This window comes from Phocoena sinus, chromosome 11, assembly GCF_008692025.1.
Source record: "Phocoena sinus isolate mPhoSin1 chromosome 11, mPhoSin1.pri, whole genome shotgun sequence".
Lineage (NCBI taxonomy): Eukaryota > Metazoa > Chordata > Mammalia > Artiodactyla > Phocoenidae > Phocoena > Phocoena sinus.
In genome coordinates, this window is record NC_045773.1 from 34,279,111 (window position 1) to 34,299,352 (window position 20,242).

Consider the following 20,242-nt stretch of genomic DNA (forward strand, 5'->3'; position numbering starts at 1 on the left):
TGATTCTTTTGAATGCGGGGTTGTCTTGCCACTTCTCAGCTCTGGCTCACGGAGGGAGGGAGGGACAGAAGGCAGGCGCTGCAGGTATTAGCATGCAGATCACACAGCCTCCCTTTGTTCTCTGGGCTGAGGTCACATGGAATAAATCAATCAGCCCCTGCATCTAAAGTCTTTCTAGGTCCAGGAGCCTTCCACTCCAAGTCTGCACTGCCCATTTTGAATCACCATTAGAGCCAACTGAACCAAACAGCCCCTTTGGGCAGTAGGCCACTGCTCCCAGGAGCCCAGCAGTGGTGGGGGCTCTCTGCGTATTCCCAGGGTGCTCACAGATTAGCTGGGAGCCGTCAGTCAAGACTGTTTGAGGGCTGAGAAGACGTACTGCTTACAGGAGATGCCACTTCTGATTATCTGCTTTACCAGACCTGTACCATGCACTTAACATGTATCCCTTGATCATTCCTGCCTCCTGTGAGGTAGGCATTCCACAGATGAGGAAGCTGAAGCTCAGGGAAAGTGAACGGTTTGCCCAAGACCACACAACCTCAGAGTATAAGCACCACGGAAGTGCGCTTCCTCCTTCAGCCACACGGCCTGGCTTTAACTGCAGGTATCCTCGACTGCCTGCAGTTTTCCTTTAGGTGTCCTGGCCCCCTACGCCCAGCTATGCTGTCAACAGATACATCTTTTTCAGGCCTCTGAGTCCAGGACCCTAGCTGGGCCCTGCAGGACACGGCTAAATAGCTCTGCTGTAACCCAAAGAGACACTCAAATTTTTTGTCCAAGCTCCCCTAAAGTCTGTAAATACAAAGCCTTTCAAGCCCACTCAAGCATTCTGACCAGAATGACAAGGTTTTAGACATAAGAGGGGCCTAAAGATCATCCTCTCAAGCCCTCTCATTTTACAGATAAGAAGGAGACAGGGTGGTGGATATGTCCAGTGGGGCAGTGGCAGTTGGGGTGGGTGACAGCTGGCCGTGGTGGAGCAGTGACAGTAGTGGCTAGACAGCAGGATAGAGCAGGGTTTGCAAACTATGGCCTGTGGGCCGATCTAGTCGTCTACCTGTTTTGTCTGTGTAAATAAAGTTTTACTGGGGCTCAGGCACACAATTTGTTTACAGATTGTCTGTGGTTGGCCGCGTGCTATAACATCAGAGTTGAGTAGTTGCAACAGACACCGCATGGCCCTCAACATCTAAAATATTTACTACCTGGCTCTTTACAAAAAAAGCTTGCTGGCCCCTGGGAAACACAGAGGCATGCAGGTTGATATAAGTTACTGGAAGCTTTGCAGTTCTTAGAATGAGTGTTAGATTCACAGGTGTTTGTCATATTATGACCCATTGATGACTGAATGCTACATACAAGCCATTGATGGTCATGTATACACGAATAATTATTATTAAATTCTGTGCTCCTGAAAGTAGACAGATAGGGAAAAGGGAGGGAAGGAAGGGAGGAAGAAAGGAACCATTTAGCCCTTAGTAAGATTTAAATGGCTCTTTGTTGTCTACATCTGACTTTTCCCCACTGTATTATCGGACGCTCAAAGAATGTTGGAGAGAAGGACGAAGGATGACAGGCTGAGTGAAGCAGATTTTTCAGGAAGGAGGCAGGATGAGTGTCCTAGGTTCTGTGAGGCTGGACGGGGCTTGTCCAAAGGAGGAAAGGGATCCCAAAGAGCAGGCCATTAAGGATAGTCACAATCCAAATTTTCAACTTCATGCCCAAGGGTACCGCCAGAGTGGCACAAGGGGCCAGGCCTCCTGGTCTTTTGTCAGGACCCCCTCCTGCCTGTTGAGTCAAGGTGGAGTTGAATGCTAGCAGCACAGAAGCCTTGGAAAGCACTCTCCTGGGTAATTGTCACCATTTATTAAGGCACTCTGGGCCATGACATGTATTGCTTCATGTAATCCTGGGAACAATTTTATGAAGCAAAAACAACTGTTATCCCCATGTCAGAGATGAGGACAAGGGGTTTTCAGTAGGCAAGTTACTTGCCCAGAGACATGAAGCTGGTAAATGATGAAGCCGAATTCAAATCCAGACCCAGCTGATTCCAAACCCCAAACTCAACTGCTCTATTACACTGCCTGGGGCCAGGGATCCCACTTCACACTGCCTCAAGAAAAGCATGTTTTTTTCACCATAGGCATGTGGAACATTTTGGCATGTTGAAGGGCAGCTTTGACATTGAAATCCCACCTCAGCAAATGGAGGGGCATTTGCACATTCAAAGAAATGTTCCAGCCCCTGGTGGGAAAGTTTCCAATGGCTTCAATTAGAGAACAGTCACAGTTCATTGACGCCTGATGCTCATGGGGGCCGGCTTTATTGTTTTATATGTGAAAAATGAGGAAAGAGCCAGAACCTCAGCATCAGGGAAACGATGAAAGATTGAGAAGTATTTCCAAAGGCATGCAAACCGAAAGGTCAATTCAGTGAGGGGGTGAGGGCGGTGGGGAGGGGGGGAGCAAGCAAAGAAGCAGCTGAGAAGTATTTGTGGCCCCAGGGAGAAGAGGCAGTGATGCCCACGAAAGGAAACCATGGCTATGAATTTCAGGGCATCAAGACCCTGTCAACACAGCTAATCCCTGCGGATGTTGGCTGAATAAGCCTTCGGTGACCAAACAGTGCACTGTGGAAACCGTGTCAGCCTCCAGCAGGCCAATTTGTCCTCATATTACACACTCTGCTGGCTCTGTTGCTAGACCCCCAGATCGAGGATCCACAGCGAGTGTCCCCCAACTCAATGAGGGTTGACACAGTGTGGTTAGTAAGTCAACAGAATTCAGAAACCAGGACCGGATTAAGTAGATAGTTTTATTTTGGTGCCCTGGACTTCAAGCAGATTAAATAATCAAAAAGCCTGAGCCACTGGGGTCATGTTTGAATGCTACAGCTGTTCACCGAGGTTTGACAAACATTTTTTCTCTGGCTCGTCGGCTCAATGGGAAAGGCGGCGATGATCCTGGGGAGGGCGACGCTTTGAGAAAGAAGCGGGGGAACACAATCAAAAGATCCTCTTATGGAAAACAATCCCAGACAGATGGAGACAAGGAAAGGGCTGCTTAAATAAGTGTCTCCGGAAAGCGACAACTGTTCTCTACATTGAAGAAAAGCACTAGTAGGATTCAGAAAAAAAGTGAATGAAAAGCTGGACTTGGAGTTCGCCCTCGGTGTGTTGATCAGCAGATTAATAAAGGTGGGCTTCAGGTTCAACGGGTAAGCTGGTGGAGACTCAGTCATGGAAGGTGAGCCATGATTAATTCCCTCCCGCCTTAGAAAGTGGGACGCCCCTCAGGAAAGTATCTGTGGGAAGCTTATTTTCAAGTTGTCTTTCTCAAAAGACCAAACAGATGTTAAAAATTGTCTCTGATAGAAGGATTTATGTTTGTGCCATGCTGGGTCAGAGGAAGGGGGAGGGGACCAATGTACACAGTCATGAATGGGTATGCAGTTGGCCTGTCATGGGCCATTTCATAGAAAACACAGTCCTTCAGGTTGGAGTTCATTTATCATCCACTTGGAGGGGGTGGGTGGGAGTGGGAAGACTTTCTGAAACTAATTAATGCTTGAGACCCACAGCTAAATTGAGGGTGGCAACTCTCCTCTAACCGAAAGATGCTTTGGCACTGAGATTTACATTTATTTAAATTATAGAAAGGAAAGCAAGGGTTTTGCTCTTTTTTTTTTTTTTTTTTTTTTTTTTTTTTTGCGGTACACGGGCCTCTCCCATTGCGGAGCACAGGCTCCGGACGCACAGGCTCAGCGGCCATGGCTCATGGGCCCAGCCGCCCGGCGGCACGTGGGATCTTCCCGGACCGGGGCACGAACCCGCGTCCCCTGCATCGGCAGGCGGACTCCCAACCACTGCGCCACCAGGGAAGCCCGGTTTTGCTCTTTTATATGCTGGAAGAGGCAATGGGACTATGATGCTTTGCATACCTTGAGCTAGACTAAACTGAGCAAAATCTCCTTCGGAAGGCTCTCCAAACATCTTCCCTCTTGCCCTAAAGAACTGTTCGCAGCAGCAGAGAATTTAAAGGACAAAGGGGAGAAGCCTCCATGCATTTGACAGCCACATTGTACTTTTCCCCAGTTAAGGCCAAAAACAGACAAACACAAACCAAAAAACCTCTCTCAAGAGCTTTCTCTCTGAGTAGATAACCATCTTGAGTTTTAAATATTATTGCCTGGCCCTGTGAATTCCTCTACCAATTTAACAAAATGTCCTTGATGGATGTTTGCCATATTTTGAAATTCAAGTGTTAGGAAAAAAGAAGGGAGTGATAGAGCTACACTGGAGATTGACCGAGAAGCACCTAAGAAAATATCAACTCAGCATCCTCTCTGAACTTGACAAGGAGGTTCCTGTTGATTCTAGAGACCCCGTACACATTTCCACACGGCCAAAGAGCTCTGCATAAGGATGCCTTCTGCAGCATCATTTGTCATGAAAGAAACTGCAACAACTCAAATGCTCATCAGTATGGGAGTGGCTAAATATTAAATCTGGCATGGCCTCACCATGGAATACTCCACAGAAGTTAGAAGGAATTAAAGAGCTCTCTATATAACCATGTGGATGAATCAGTTTTGAGTGACTAGATTATACTGAAAATTAAACACGCCTATGATTATATTTATGTAGTTTTAAAAAAAACACTATGCAAAACATTATGTAGTATGTGTATGTATGTGTGTGTTATGTAAAAGTATTTACAGGAAGTTAAGGCACAGCAGGACCATGACAGACCCTGGAAGCAGACTGCTGGATTCAAATCATGATTCTACTACTTCTGTGTGACCTTGGGCAAGTGATTTAGCTTCTCTGTGCCTCAGTTTCATCACCCTTAATAGAGGCATAATAATAGACCCCAAATTACAAGGTTAGAAGGACTAAATTAATATATATAAAGCACATTCAACAGTGCCTGCATCAGAACATGAGCTATAAGGCTATTTCCAATTGTTGTTCTTATTATTTTTTTAACATCTTTATTGGAGTACAACTGCTTTATAATGGTGTGTTAGTTTCTGCTCTATAACAAAGTGAATCAGCTATACATATACATATATCCCCATACCTCCTCCCTCTTGTGTCTCCCTCCCACCCTCCCTATCCCACCCCTCTAGATGGTCACAAAGCACAGAGCTGATATCCCTGTGCTTTGCAGCTGCTTCCCACTAGCTATCTATTTTACATTTGGTAGTGTATATATGTCCATGCCACTCTCTCACTTCGTCCCAGCTTACCCTTCCCACTCCCCGTGTCCTCAAGTCCATTCTCTACGTCTGCATCTTTATTCCTGTACTGCCCCTAGGTTCATCAGAACCATTTTTTTAAATTCCATATATATGTGTTAGCATACGGTATTTGTTTTTCTTTTTCTGACTTACTTCACTCTGTCTGACAGTCTCTAGGTCCATCCACCTCACTACAAATAACTCAATTTCGTTTCTTTTTATGGTTCAGTAATATTCCACTGTATACATGTGCCACATCTTCTTTATCCATTCATCTGTCGATGGACACTTAGGTTGCTTCCATGACCTGGTTATCGTAAACAGAGCTGCAATGAACATTGTGGTACATGACTCTTTCTGAATGATGGTTTTCTCAGGGTATATGCCCAGCAGTGGGATTGCTGGGTCATATGGTAGTTCTATTTTTAGTTTTTTAAGGGACCTCCATACTGTTTTCCCTAGTGGCTGTATCAATTCACATTTCCACCAACAGTGCAAGAGGGTTCCCTTTTCTCCACACCCTCTCCAGCATTTATTGTTTGTAGATTTTTGGATGATGGCCATTCTGACCGGCGTGAGGTGATACCCCATTGTAGTTTTGATTTGCATTTCTCTAATGATTAGTGATGTTGAGCATCCTTTCATGTGTTTGTTGGCAATCTGTATATCTTCTTTGGAGAAACGTCTATTTAGGTCTTCTGCCCATTTTTGGATTGGGCTGTTTGTTTTTTTGATATTGAGCTGCATGAGCTGCTTGTAAATTTTGGAGATTAATCCTTTGTCAGTTGCTTCATTTGCAAAAATTTTCTCCCATTCTGAGGGTTGTCTTTTTGTCTTGTTTATAGTTTCCTTTGCTGTGCAAAAGTTTCATTAGGTCCCAGTTGTTAATTTTTGTTTTTATTTCCATTTCTCTAAAAGGTGGGTCAAAAAGGATCTTGCTGTGATTTATGTCATAGGGTGTTCTGCCTATGTTTTCCTCTAAGACTTTTATAGTGTCTGGCCTACATTTAGATCTTTCATCCATTTTGAGTTTATTCTTGTGTATGGTGTTAGGGAGTGTTCTAATTTCATTCTTTTACATGTAGCCATCCAGTTTTTCCAGCACCACTTATTTAAGAGGCTGTCTTTTTTCCATTGTATATTCTTGCCTCCTTTGTCACAGATTAAGTGACCATAGGTGCGTGGGTTTGTCTCTGGGCTTTCTGTCCTGTTCCATTTATCTATATTTCTGTTTTTGTGCCAGTACCATACTGTCTTGATTACTGTAGCTTTGTAATATAGTTTGAACTCCAGGAGCCTGATTCCTCCGTTTTTCTTTCTCAAGATTGCTTTGGCTATTCGGGGTCTTTTGTGTTTCCATACAAATAGTGAATTTTTTTGTTCTAGTTCTGTGAAAAATGCTATTGGTATGTTGATAGGGAGTGCACTGAATCTGCAGATTTCTTTGGGTAGTAGAGTCGTTTTCACAACGTTGATTCTTCCAATACCAAGAACATGGTATATCTCTCCATCTGTTTGTATCATCTTTAATTTCTTTCATCAGTGTCTTATAGTTTTCTGCATACAGGTCTTTTGTCTCCTTAGGTAGGTTTATTCCTAGGTATTTCATTCTTTTGTGGCAATGGTCAATGGGAGTGTTTCCTTAATTTCTCTGTCAGATTTTTCATCATTAGTGTATAGGAATGCAAGAGATTTCTGTGCATTAACTTTGTATCCTGCAAATTTACCAAATTCATTGATTAGCTCTAGTACTTTTCTGGTAGCATCTTTGGATTCTCTATGTAGAGTGTCATGTCATCTGCAAACACTGACAGTTTTACTTCTTCTTTTCCGATTTGTATTCATTTTATTTCTTTTTCTTCTCTGATTGCTGTGGCTAGAACTTCCAATACTATGTTGAATAATAGTGGTGAGAGTGGGCAACCTTGTCTTGTTTCTGATCTTAATGGAAATGGTTTCAGTTTTTCACCATTGAGAACGATGTTGGCTGTGGGTTTGTCATATATGGCATTTATTATGTTGAGGTAAGTTCCCTCTATGCCTACTTTCTGGACGGTTTTTTTTTTTTTAAATCATAAATGGTTGTTGAATTTCGTCGAAAGCTTTTTCTGCATCTATTGAGATGACCATACAGTTTTTATCCTTCAGTTTGTTAAGATGGTGTATCACATTGATTTGCATATACTGAAGAATCCTTACACTTCTGGGATAAACCCCACTTGATCACAGTGTATAATCCCTTTAATGTGCTGTTGGATTCTGTTTGCTAGTATTTTGTTGAGGATTTTTGCATCTATGTTCATCAGTGATATTGGCCTGTAGTTTTCTTTTTTTGTGAATCCTTGTCTGGTTTTGGTATCAGGGTGATGGTAGCCTCGTAGAATGAGTTTGGGAGTGTTCAGCCCTCTGCTATATTTTGGAAGAGTTTGAGAAGGATAGGTGTTAGCTCTTCTCTAAATGTTTGAAAGAATTCACCTGTGAAGCCATCTGGTCCTGGACGTTTGTTTGTTGGAAGATTTCTAATCACAGTTTCAATTTCAGTCCTTGTGATTGGTCTGATTTTATTTTCTACTTCTTCCTGGTTCAATCTTGGAAGGTTGTACTTTTCTAAGAATTTGTCCATTTTATTGGCATACAGTTGCTTGTAATAATCTCTCATGATCCTTTGTATTTCTGCAGTGTCAGCTGTCTCTTCTCCTTTTTCATTTCTAATTCTATTGATTTGAGTCTTCTCCCTTTTTTTCTTTATGAGCCTGGCTAATGGTTTATCAGTGTTGTTTATCTTCTCAAAGAACCAGCTTTTAGTTTTATTGATCTTTGCTATCGTTTCTTTCTTTTTCATTTATTTCTGATCCGATTTTTCTGATTTTTTTTCTTCTGCCAACTTTGGGGTTTTTTTGTTCTTCTAAGTGCTTTAGTGTAAGGTTAGGTTGTTTATTTGAGATGTTTCTTGTTTCTTGAGGTAGGTTTGTATTGCTATAAACTTCCCTCTTAGAACTGCTTTTGCTGCATCCCATAGGTTTTGGGTCACTGTGTTTTCATTGTTACTTGTTTCTAGGTATTTTCTGATTTCTTCTTTGATTTCTGCAGTGATCTCTTGGTTACTCAGTAGTGTATTGTTTAGCCTCCATGTGTTTGTATTTTTTACAGATTTTTTCCTGTAACTGACATCTAGCCTCATAGCGTTGTGGTCGGAAAAGATACTGATATGATTTCAATTTTCTTAAATTTACCAAGGCTTGATTTGTGACCCAAGATATGATGTGTCCTGGAGAATGTTCCACAAGCACTTGAGAAGAAGGTGTATTCTGTTGTTTTTGGATGGAATGTCCTATAAATATCAATTAAGTCCACCATGTTTAATGTGTCATTTAAAGCTTGTGTTTCCTTTTTATTTTCATTTTGTATCATCTGTCCAGTGGTGAAAATGGGGTGTTAAAGTCCCCTACTATTACTGTGTAACTGTCGATTTCCCATTTTATGGCTGTTAGCATTTGCCTTATGTATTGAGGTGCTCCTATGTTGGGAGCATAAATATTTACAATTGTTATATGTTCTTCTTGGATTGATCCCTTGATCATTATGTAGTGTCCTTCTTTGTCTCTTGTAATAGCCTTTATTTCAATGAAAATTGCTACACCAGCTTTCTTTTGATTTCCTTTCATGGAGTATCTTTTTCCATCCCCTCACTTTCAGTCTGTATGTGTCTCAAGGTCTGAAGTGGGTCTTTCATAGACAGCATATATATGGGTCGTGTTTTTGTATCCATTCAGCCAGTCTGTGTCTTTTGGTGGGAGCATTTAATGCATTTACATTTAAGGTAATTATCGATATGTATGTTCCTATTCCCATTTTCTTAATTGTTTTGGGTTTGTTATTGTAGGTCTTTTCCTTCTCTTGTGTTTCTTGCCTAGAGAAGATCCTTTAGCATTTTTTGTAAAGGTAGTTTGGTGGTGCTGAACTCTCTCAGCTTTTGCTTGTCTGTAAAGGTTTTAATTTCTCCGTCGAATCTGAATGAGATCCTTGCTGGGTAGAGTAATCTTGTTGTAGGTTTTTCCTTTTCATCACTTTAAATATGTCCTGCCACTCCCTTCTGGCTTGCAGAGTTTCTGCTGAAAGATCAGTTGTTAACCTTATGGAGATTTCCTTGTTTGTTATTTGTTGCTTTTCTCTTGCTGCTTTTAATATTTTTCCTTTGTATTTAATTATTGATAGTTTGATTAATATGTGCCTTAGCATGTTTCTCCTTGGATTTATCCTGTATGGGACTCTCTGTGCTTCCTGGAATCAATTGACTATTTCCTTTCCCATATTAGGGAAGTTTTCAAGTATAATCTTTTCAAATATTTTCTCAGTCCCTTTTTTTTCCCACTTCTTCTGGGACCCCTATAATTCAAATGTTGGTGTGTTTAATGTTGTCCCAAAGGTCTCTGAGACTGTCCTCAATTCTTTTCATTCTTTTTTCTTTATTCTGCTCTGCAGTAGTTATTTCCACTATTTTATCTTCCACATCACTTATCAATTCTTCAGCCTCAGTTATTCTGCTATTGACTCCTTCTAGAGAATTTTTCATTTCATTTATTGTGTTGTTCATCGTTTGTTTGCTCTTTAGTTCTTCTAGGTCCTTGTTAAATGTTTCTTGTATTTTCTCCATTCTACTTCCAAGATTTTGGATCATATTTACTATCATTACTCTGAATTCTTTTTCAGGTAGGCTGCCTATTTCCTCTTCATTTGTGTGGTCTGGTGGGTTTTTACCTTGCTCCTTCATCTGCTGTGTGTTTCTCTGTCTTCTCATTTTGCTTAACTTACTGTGTTTGGGGTCTCCTTTCCACAGGCTGCAGGTTCATAGTTCCTGTTGTTTTTGGTGTCTGCCCCCAGTGGGTAAGGTTGGTTCAGTGGGTTGTGTAGGCTTCCCGGTGGAGGGGACTGGTGCCTGTGTTCTGGTGGATGAGACTGGATCTTGTCTTTCTGGTGGGCAGCACTGCGTCTGGTGGTGTTTTTTGGGGTGTCTGTGACTTTATTACGATTTTAGGCAGCCTCTCTGCTAATGGGTGGGGTTGTGTTCCTGTCTTGCTAGTTGTTTGACATAGGGTGTACAGCACTGTAGCTTGCTGGTTGTTGAGTGGAGCTGGGTCTTAGCATTGAGATGGAAATCCCTGGGAGATTTTCACCGTTTGATATTATGTGGTGCCGGGAGGTCTCTGGTGGACCAGTGTCCTGAACTTGGCTCTCCCACCTCAGCGGCACAGGCCTGACACCTGTCTGGAGCACCAAGAGCCTGTCAGCCACTTGGCTGCCAGTGTTGGGGGTTCTCCTGCAAAGGTGGGGGTGGCTGTGGCTCACCACGGGGACAAGGACACTAGCAGCAGAAGTTCTGGGAACTACTCCTTGGCGTGAACCCTCTCAGAGTCTGCCATTAGCCCCACCCTACATGACTCTTTTGAATTATGGTTTTCTCAGGGTATATGCCCAGTAGTGGGACTGCATTGTTTTTAAAAGGCCTGGAGGGATACACTAGTAAATGGTAGGGAAGAGGGGGGTTCCTGTTGGAAAATATGATGTGGGTGCTCATCAAAGCGAGTTCAACAGTATCAGTAATGCACTGTTTCTTTGAGTTAAAGAAAAGAGAGATGAAAGAAATATGGCAACCTATGAATAACAGATAGAACTTTGTTATAGGAACATGGGTGTTTATTATATTATTTTTAATGCTTTTCTTTGTTTTTAAAATCTCTTGAATAAAAAAGGAGTAGAGCCGGTCATCATTCATGGAATTATTATACCTGCAAAGATGGACATCAATTTGTAAGAATGCTTCAGACCTGCCCTATCCAATATGGACCACTAGCACCGTATGGCTACTTAAATTTTAACTGATTAAAATGAAATGCAGGGCTTCCCTGGTGGCACAGTGGTTGAGAGTCTGCCTGCTGATGCAGGGGACATGGGTTCGTGCCCCAGTCTGGGAGGATCCCACGTGCCGCGGAGTGGCTAGGCCCGTGAGCCATGGCCGCTGAGCCTGTGCGTCCGGAGCCTGTGCTCCACAACAGAAGAGGCCACAACAGTGAGAGGCCTGCGTACCGCAAAAAAAAAAAAAAAAAAAAAAATTAAATGCAAATAAAAATTCAGTTCCTTGGTTGCAGTAGTCACATTTCAAGAGCTCAGCAGCCACATATAGATAATGGCTACCATATTAAACAGTAGATATAGATCATTGCAATCAGCATAGAAAGTGCTATTGGACAGCACTGACCTGTAGCATACATTTAAGAAATGTGAATATCTGAACTCTGTATCATTCTTCTAAACTTCTGGTCCCAGATAATCCTGCTGCATTGTACACAGGGCATGTGCCCCCCGAATTATTTTTTCACATTTCTATTTGATATCCTATTTCATCTACCTTCCAGTTACCTGTGAATTTAAAGGGAAACAAACGCTGACACCACTTACTAACTGGTTTCTACCACAGTTTCTTTCTGTTTGTTGTAGGCGAACTGCTCCTGCTCTCAAGTATGATTTTCCTGCTCCCGGTGGTGTGTGGCTGCCCAGGGAGGTGCCGCTGTCACTCACCTTCAAATTTTGTAGACTGCAGCCGGCAGGGTCTGGCTGAAGTCCCTTCCGATCTGCCTCCTCAGACTCTAACCCTGCACTTACAAGATAACCAGATACGTCAGCTTCCGGCTTCTGCATTTAAGTCAGTGTCACAGCTCACAACCTTGAACTTGTACAACAATTCTCTTTCAAATCTGACCTCCGGAGTTTTCCATGGACTTCAGCACTTGCGGGTCTTAAACCTAACCCAGAATTCCCTGCATTCCCTGGAAAGCAGACTTTTCCATTCCCTCCCACAGCTGAGGGAACTTGATTTATCATCAAACAACATAAGCCACCTTCCCACATCCCTGGGTGAGCCTTGGGAGAACCTAACTGTATTTGCGATCCAACAAAACCAGCTTCAGCAGCTCGATCGAGCCCTCCTAGAATCCATGCCCAGAGTGAGGCATTTATTTCTCAAGGACAACCTCTGGAAATGCAATTGCCACTTGCTCAGTCTTAAACTCTGGCTGGAGACGTTTATCTATAAAGGTCAGTAACGCCTAACTGTGTGTTACCAGCCTAGGATGAACCTCATCTCTTCTCTGCACTAGAAGGGATGTTGAGGAGTATTTGAGGGATCCATGTAAGCTTTTTCACACTAATGTCATTTCATGGTATGGCAAAAGAGGCAAGTGAGTCATTAGAGGGTGTTTAAATTCAGGTATTTAAAATCATCTACAGATACGATTCATGGAGATAACTTTCCACTTTTTTTTTCTCCCCATCCCAACTTTCCACTCTTTGATTAACAACACCATTAAGTTATTTTTCTGGGAAATGTAGGCCCTTAAGGAAGAGGGAATTTCAATCATCACCTAAATAACTACTCAGCTCTGAAATGACACCAAATTTTGATTTTCAAGTGTGATCCAACTGGGGGCATGTTATCTCTCCTTAGGACTTCCCCCTCTTCTTTGTCTGCTTCTGACCATTTGACAGCTGTGAATCTTCCCTGAGATTATCCATTCTGCTTTAGCAAACACCACTGTTACTGAAACTGGATACAGTAAGGTACCCTCTCCAAAGGGAACTACTATTTCTTTAACCAGATATCAAAAGCAAAGCAAGAGATCCCAGAATATAAAAGATGAGGGGATCTAGAAATCACTCAGGGGTCAGCAAACCATAGCCCAAGAGCCAAATTTGCCCCACCTCCTATTTATGTAAATAAAGTTTTGTTGGAACAAATCCACACCCATTTATTATTTACTGTCTGTGGGTGTTTTGCACTATAAGGGCAAAGTTGAATAGCTGGGACAGAGACTGTGGCAAGGCTTAAAATGTGAACTATTTCTGGCTCTTTATAGAAAAGTTTGCCAACCCCTTCTAACTCAATGCTAGCCTATTGTCAATGGGAAATGGAGGCCCAGAGATGTTCATGACTTGACCAAGGTCACAAAGTAGAAGCACAGACAAGAGTAGAATGAGTGGCTTTAGGTCTTGGCCCTGCATTCTTTCCTCTGCATCACAGTGTTTCTTTCCTCCTAACTTTTAAGTATCATTCATTCATTCATCCTATACTTGAGTGAATCTTATGTGCCAGGGACATTTCTAGGCACTGAGAAAAGGTCAGTGAACAAGAAAATCCCCACCATCATGGGCATTACATTCTGACAGTAGAAACATGTTAAAAAAGACAAATATATACCCATGTCCAGACAGCAGTTAGTGCTAGAGGTGGGGTAAGGGGAGAGAGTAATGGGATGGGGGTTCCACTTCAGATGGGAAGGACAGGGAAGGCCCCTCCAAGGAGGTGACATGGGGGAGCAGAACTGGAACAATGAGGGGAAATGAACCATGAGATAACTGGGGGAAAGGACAGCAGTGCGAAGGCCCTGACAGGAAAGTAAGCTTGGCTCCACTGAGGGACAGAAAGAGGGACAAATGAGTGGCTAGAACAGAGGAAGGGAGTGAGAGAGGATAAGGCAGCACAAGTACCCAGGACTTAGGTCATGTTGGAACGTGCAGAGTAGGCTGAGACATTTGGATTTTATTTTAGGCGAGATGGAAATCTCTTGAAGAATTTTAGTCAGGGGAACAATATGATCTGATTACATTTTAAAAGGTCACTCTGGTGACTCTAGGGAGAGTAGACCAAAAGCTACAGAAGAAGAAGCAGGGGGATGAGGGAGAAAGTGATTTCAGTCATGCAGGGAAAAGATGATGGCCCAAACCAGAATGATGAGAAATTATCAACTTTGGGAGATATTTAGAATATTAAACTGGTAGAAATTACTAATGGGTTGGCGTGGGAGATAAAGAAAAGAGAGTATATTATAGGAAATTCAATTTTGTTTTGTCCTTCAGGAGTAACCAGATAAATGGTGATGCCAGTAGCTGATAAGGGGCAGGCTGGGGAATAGGGGAAATGGGCAAGTATGTGTACGAGGTGGTAAATCAAGAACTCAATGTGGGGCGTGTCAAGTTTGAGATGCCCATTACACAGCCAAGGAGTGTTGTTGAGTTGGTGGCTATATATCTGAGCCTATAATTTGTGAAGATATCAGAGCTCCAGACATGAAGTAGGGAATCAACAGAGTCTACATGGTTGCAGCAGTTACACAGAAGGAAGTGGGAGAGAGCACATGAGTTCAAATAAATAATATTGAATTAAGAATCTCTCTCAACAATAGCCAATAGCTTATCACTAACCAGCTGATCTTCAAGTTGACCTACAACAGAGGCCATATAATGTGACAAAAATCTTTCTTATAGGAGGTTGCAAATAAAAGTGTTTACATCTAGAGGTGAAGTGGCTTCAGCTGTTGTGTTCTAGACTAAATGGTAAGCACAAGCCAAAGCATCAGAGAAAGATGGTTTTCATCAATTAGAAATATTTCTTGACAAAAAATATTTCTCAGGTCCAGGATATTAGAAGCAACATAAGGTATGATATAGCTCCCCCTACTCAGGCACAAACTCACTGGTGATCTTCAGGCAAATTGATGCCCCTCACTAGCCCTCAGTGTCACCAGGTGGAAATGGACAGTGTTAAGCCAGGGAGTTCCTAAGGCCCGTTCTGGTCCTCAGATTCCACAGTGCGGTTCAACGCTCCCTCATGGCGGAGCTGCCCCGTCTGGATGACAGTCTTTCTCTGGAGGAAGGCAAAATTTATTTGGGATAACAAGACCTGGGTGTCCCAGAATAACTAAATAAAATCCCCAAGTGAATGTAGGAGACAATCTGACTACTGATGCATTGAATAAAGGCAAAATAAGGGAATAGGTATTGGTCAAGACCTTAGTTCCCACCAAGGGGGAACAAAGTATATGGAGGATGAAGCAGGGGGGTTTGTGGCCTGGAAGTGTCACTCATTGGTTCTGTTGGCCAGAACTCAATCACGTGGCCCCAATCTGACCACAAAGGGTGGGGAAATTTCATCTTCCTGTGGACCCAACAGAGAAAAAACATGCTTTGATGAATACCTAATAATGTCTCCTCCACAAAAACATGCACATAGATTTTGTAATTAGCATTCCTCTCTCTCCATTCATAACTAAACAAATCATCTTTATGCTGACAGCTAACTGTATTAAACATTTATTCTGGGCTAGGAATTGTGCTAAATATTTGACATACTTTATCCAACTGAGTCCTCAAAGCAATCTTGTGAGGTAGATTTCATTATTACCCCAGTTTCCCACTTCTCAGGTGAGCAAGCAGAGGCACAGAATGGTCAAGTAACTTGCTTAGGGTTGCACAGCAAAGTAATGGTCAGACTCAAGATTTGAATCCCATTTCTTCCTAAGACAGGGGTTAAGAGCTGCTAGTGGACAGATGATGAATAATGTGAGTGCTTGGAAAGCTGGAGCTTCTTGCACTGTCAGCTGCTCTGAATCCAGAAGAGACTGAGACCCTCAAGCTATCATCTGCAGATTTGCTTCCTGGGGTCATGGCTGAGGAGATGGTGATGGAAGGCTGGGAAGTGAGTCCTGGCTAAGGACACAGGAGGCCACGGAGCTCTTGGTGGCCATAATCCCTGCCTTCCAGCAATATCCCAGGCTCTAGTCTGTGTATTCTCCTGGTTCTGTGTCCTGAGGCCATGCCTCCCACCCTAATGTTGAACAGCAGGAAGCCTGGAACTGGAGAAAGACAGAGCTTACCCCTGAAGTTACTGGGTGAACCGCCCCAGTCTAGGTCAGCTGGTCCCATGGCATGTGGCCTTTCTTCCCCTGATGAAAGTCTCAGTGCTCTTTGCCTGGGTTAAATATGGTTACTTCTCAAGCCCCCACACTTCTTTTCTGCTCTCTGGCCTTCTGCTTTACAACCAGCTTCCAGGCAGAGTATTGAAACTGTCTCTGAGACAGGGATCCTTAATCACGGTGCAGCCTGATGGCGCCTTGGGCTCATCCAGAACAGGCACCCCACACCTCTGGCCTCCTGCACCTCAGCTCAGGAAAGGAGAAAATTCCTGTTATCTTTTTGCTTTAGAGTTGAGGCTCTTGCCTCAGGGGATCACTGAAGAAGCCAGGACGGGCCCAAGAGACTCTGGCAATAGGTGACTCAGTTCAAGCAGTAAAAGCAAAAAAGGTATGAGTTGAATTTTGTCATGGCCGCTGACCCCAGTGTGACCTGGGCCACAATAACCCCTGAACTGCAAATTGGCCCCCTCTACTAATACGGCCATGGTAAGACTCAGCTTATAAGGCTCAGACAGAATGGATGTGAAGGCATTCCCAAAACTCTGAAGCGCTATACAAAGGAAGGTTCTAATAACATTGAAGTGACAAGCTCCCGCATGGCAACTTCTGGTACAGTTTCATAATTTACCTACGATGTGTACAAAGGATCTCCAGTCTGACTTGGCTAAGATTGGTGCCAGGCTTCATGGGGGTGAGATTCTACTGAGAGTCATGTGTTAACTCCACTGACCTCAGGATGTTTCAGAGAGGAGGAAGTAGAGAGAGGCGGTAGGTGTAACGGGGAAAACTGGGATCACAGGAGAGAGCTGGGTTTCGGTGTTGATCTATCCACTTATGACCTGAATGACCTTGGATAAGAGTTACCCATAAGAGCAGAGTTGTGAGGACTTATCTGACAGTGCTATATAAACTATCAAGTCAGATACAAATAGGATGTTTTCATGGCAAAAAATTTAGTCAGAGAACTTTATCTGCCTGAGGTCAAATAGTAAATTGGTGGTCAAATTTGGCCAGGATGGAATCTGTTAGCCCAGTGTTCTTTCTAGAAAAGATCTTCTAGGCACACAAATTCTTCCTGAACAATAGTAGTCCACACACATGAGGAAATTAATCCCCTTAGAGAGAATGGAAATTGAGTCCAATAACCCATTAGAAAGTGCAATACTTGGGACTTCTTTGGTGGTCCAGTGGTTGAGACACCACGTTCCCAATGCAGGGGGCTCAGGTTCGATCCCTGGTCAGGGACCTATGATCCCACATGCCGCACGGCAAGGCCAAAAAAAAAAAAAAAACATTGAGAAAGTTTGGTACTTTAACTACTAAGTGTTTCAAGGTCTGAGGAGACACGTTAATTGTATTTAATCCCATGAACGTAACTCATATTCCCGTCAAACCTTCAGATACACAAAGCACTCACTCACAGGGCCACTGACCTCCCGGTTTGGCATCACTGAAGAGTGTTGGTAGAGACAGAGGGTCTTTGTAATTAACACATAACATCACAACAAAAGACATTTGTTTTATTTATTTATTTTTTAGCTCTCCAGTGGGAATTTGGCACAATAGATTTCTTGTGTGGCAGGGCTCATTAGGGCATGCAGCAGTGCCCTCAGGCTGGCCTCCAGCGCCCCTTCCTGTCAGCTTTTGCATTGTTATTCCCTTGGCATTTATAAGGTAAAGGTGACTTAGCTTCTAATGAACTCTTAGTCACACATAATTGTCCATTTAGTGTGTGGCATTTTTAGCATTTAGCCAATTTAGAAACCCTAAAATCATAAAATACGATTGTTAAATTTTTTGACTCCAGGAAAAAAAAAAAAGGTGTTTTATAAATTCCATCTGCCTAAGTTTTTACAGGTTGAGGATTTGGGAGTTTGGTTGTATCAGGCTCTGTTATCATTCTTTGCTTTTGTTTCTCAAAGGGGGAATAACAGACAGCATCATCTGTGCCTCACCGGACACCTGGAAGGGAAAGGACCTCCTTAAAATCCCTCACGAGCTGTACCAGCCCTGCCCTTTTCCTTCTCCAGACCTGGAGTCCTCACAGGTGCAGCAGCTAGGTGCTGCCCACCGGGCTGTACCCAGGCCCCCTGAGAACCACAGCTCAGGGGAGCGAGACCACTGGGAGTGTGAGATCAAACCCAAGCCGAGGCCAGCCAATCTGCGCCACGCCGTGGCCACCATCATCATCACAGGGGTGGTGTGTGGGATCGTGTGTCTCATGATGTTGGCGGCTGCCATTTATGGCTGCACCTATGCAGCTATTACCGCCCAGTACCATGCGGGACGCTTGGCTCAGATCAATGAGCCTGCGAAGACAGAAGGAAAAGAGCTGTTTGACAGCTCAATGGCCTGAGAGCTTTCATCTCAAATAGGAATAATCATTATAGGCCAGAAGAAAATTTCTGAGTAGGGCTGATGGTTCACTGTTACTTCCTCATTTTCTTTTTCCAAAAGGAAAAAAAAAAAAAAAAAAGATGTGTCTGTAAAAAAAGACAGTATTCCTGGAAAGAAATTTATGTTGAGATTTTTAAAAAAATACCATAGTTGAAACAGAGATGATAACTTGTGCTCTGTGCCTGAGAAGTTATGACAATATTCTATGTGGGGAAGGCTGTCCACAGAGAAAGGGAAGATACATCTCTTTCAAGGTACTCTTCCCTGCATTAAGTTGCCTTTACAGGGCAGCAGAAATACAAACACGCATGCCAGCATTCCTGGCAGCTTTGTGGTCCACTGGAAAACTGCCCAATTTTGAGTGCCTGGGAAGAAGTTGGCAATCTTACCCAATGGGCACTGAGTGCTTCTATAGTCCAAGTTCATGATAGACCGGTGATACTTTTAGATGTTAGGTATGTTATATATTTAGCAAAAGCGTCTGTTGGTTGGGAATTTTGTAGCTTGCCACAAGAGTCAGATTATATTTAATTTTCTAAATCAGAAAACCATTTGGGGCTTTCTAGGCCACAGAAGAAGAGGGCTCCATGACTCGATAATGGGACTCAGGCCCAGGGTCTGGGGAAGTTTTCTGATGCAAGGGTAAATAACATATAAACAAACACAAAGAGGATGGGGTGGCGGAATTCGAGGCCCTATTACCCAAAGGCCATATCCACCAGGCGATTGGAACCTTCCATTTATAACTCTCACAGCAGGAATGAATTTAGGGTGGGCTGAGAGCGAGATAATGGCTTATGTGTATCTGTATCTACGTACATAGTGTGCAGAGTGCATAGGCTTGTTCAACCACACCCACACATAAACATACTCAGAGCAATCAGTTTACCCACTAATGAAATGCAGCCGCGGCAGGGTGGAAGCCAGCAGCTGTTGACCACCACCCAGATTGTCTACTCAACACTCTGGGATAGGAAGTCAGAGGAAGTCTGAAGAGAGTGGGAATTATCAAGAGGCTGGAGATACGTGGGAGCAGCCGTCCTGAACATTATTTAGGCTGGGGCTTAAAAAAAATCAGGTGTGGCTTGCTTGACTCCACAGACACGGTTCTGAAGAGCTGCATGCAAAGGAAATTTTTGTAAATTGAATCATCATTTTAATGCAGTAGGGGATCTCGCTATTTAAAGGAACCTTTCATGGAATCTTTCTGTAATGGCAATAATTGGCTCCAGATTTATGTATTTTGTAAATTTGCATTTTCTCATGCTAGGATTTCTTAAAGTAGAATCTACCTGCTCTCTCTCTCTCTCATGATGTCCCATCTCATACTTAGTCACCTGTTAGTATTAAAATCATTTTACACAGACGAGTTAAGGACTTGGCAAAAGCAAGGAATAGCAAATACAGGGCAAGCTGTCCCTCCAGAGGCCTTGACAGACATCATTAATCAATCCCAGCACTCCTCCCTGAGCCCTGATGCACCACAGATGCCTTCTTAAGACAGCACTGTAAGGCAACCAGAACTAATCAACTGGAATTGGTTCAAAGGATAAAACATATTTGTCATTCAGGGTACTGGCCCTATATTCACTCTTTCAGGCCATGTAAAAGTTGCTTGGATCCTAAATCAGCAGTCCATTCCATAAACTGGCATGTGAATGGGCGGTCCATTCAGCCTGGAATACTGTTTCCCTGTGTGATGTGGCCAAAGCCTTGCCCAACAGTATAAAGAGGCCAAGGGAAAGACGGATGAACCTACCCTAGCCTACCCTGCAGGACACAGAGGCCATCTATACCTGCTCACAGTGCTTCACAGCTAGTGTGGGCTGCCCACACCCACAAGTTAAAGATGG

The 20,242-nt window shown here is 43.2% G+C and overlaps 2 protein-coding genes across 2 annotated transcripts in view; one reads left to right on the plus strand and one right to left on the minus strand.

Annotated features, from left to right (window-relative positions):
- CACNA2D3 (calcium voltage-gated channel auxiliary subunit alpha2delta 3) overlaps window positions 1-20,242 on the minus strand; it is a 795,852-nt gene that overhangs the window by 116,003 nt on the left and 659,607 nt on the right. The window lies entirely within an intron of this gene.
- On the plus strand, window positions 441-18,348 carry LRTM1 (leucine rich repeats and transmembrane domains 1). The gene is made up of 3 exons (XM_032647857.1): window positions 441-607; window positions 11,723-12,339; window positions 17,915-18,348. The coding sequence occupies exons 1-3, from the start codon at window positions 441-443 to the stop codon at window positions 18,346-18,348; spliced, it is 1,218 nt and encodes a 405-aa protein (XP_032503748.1).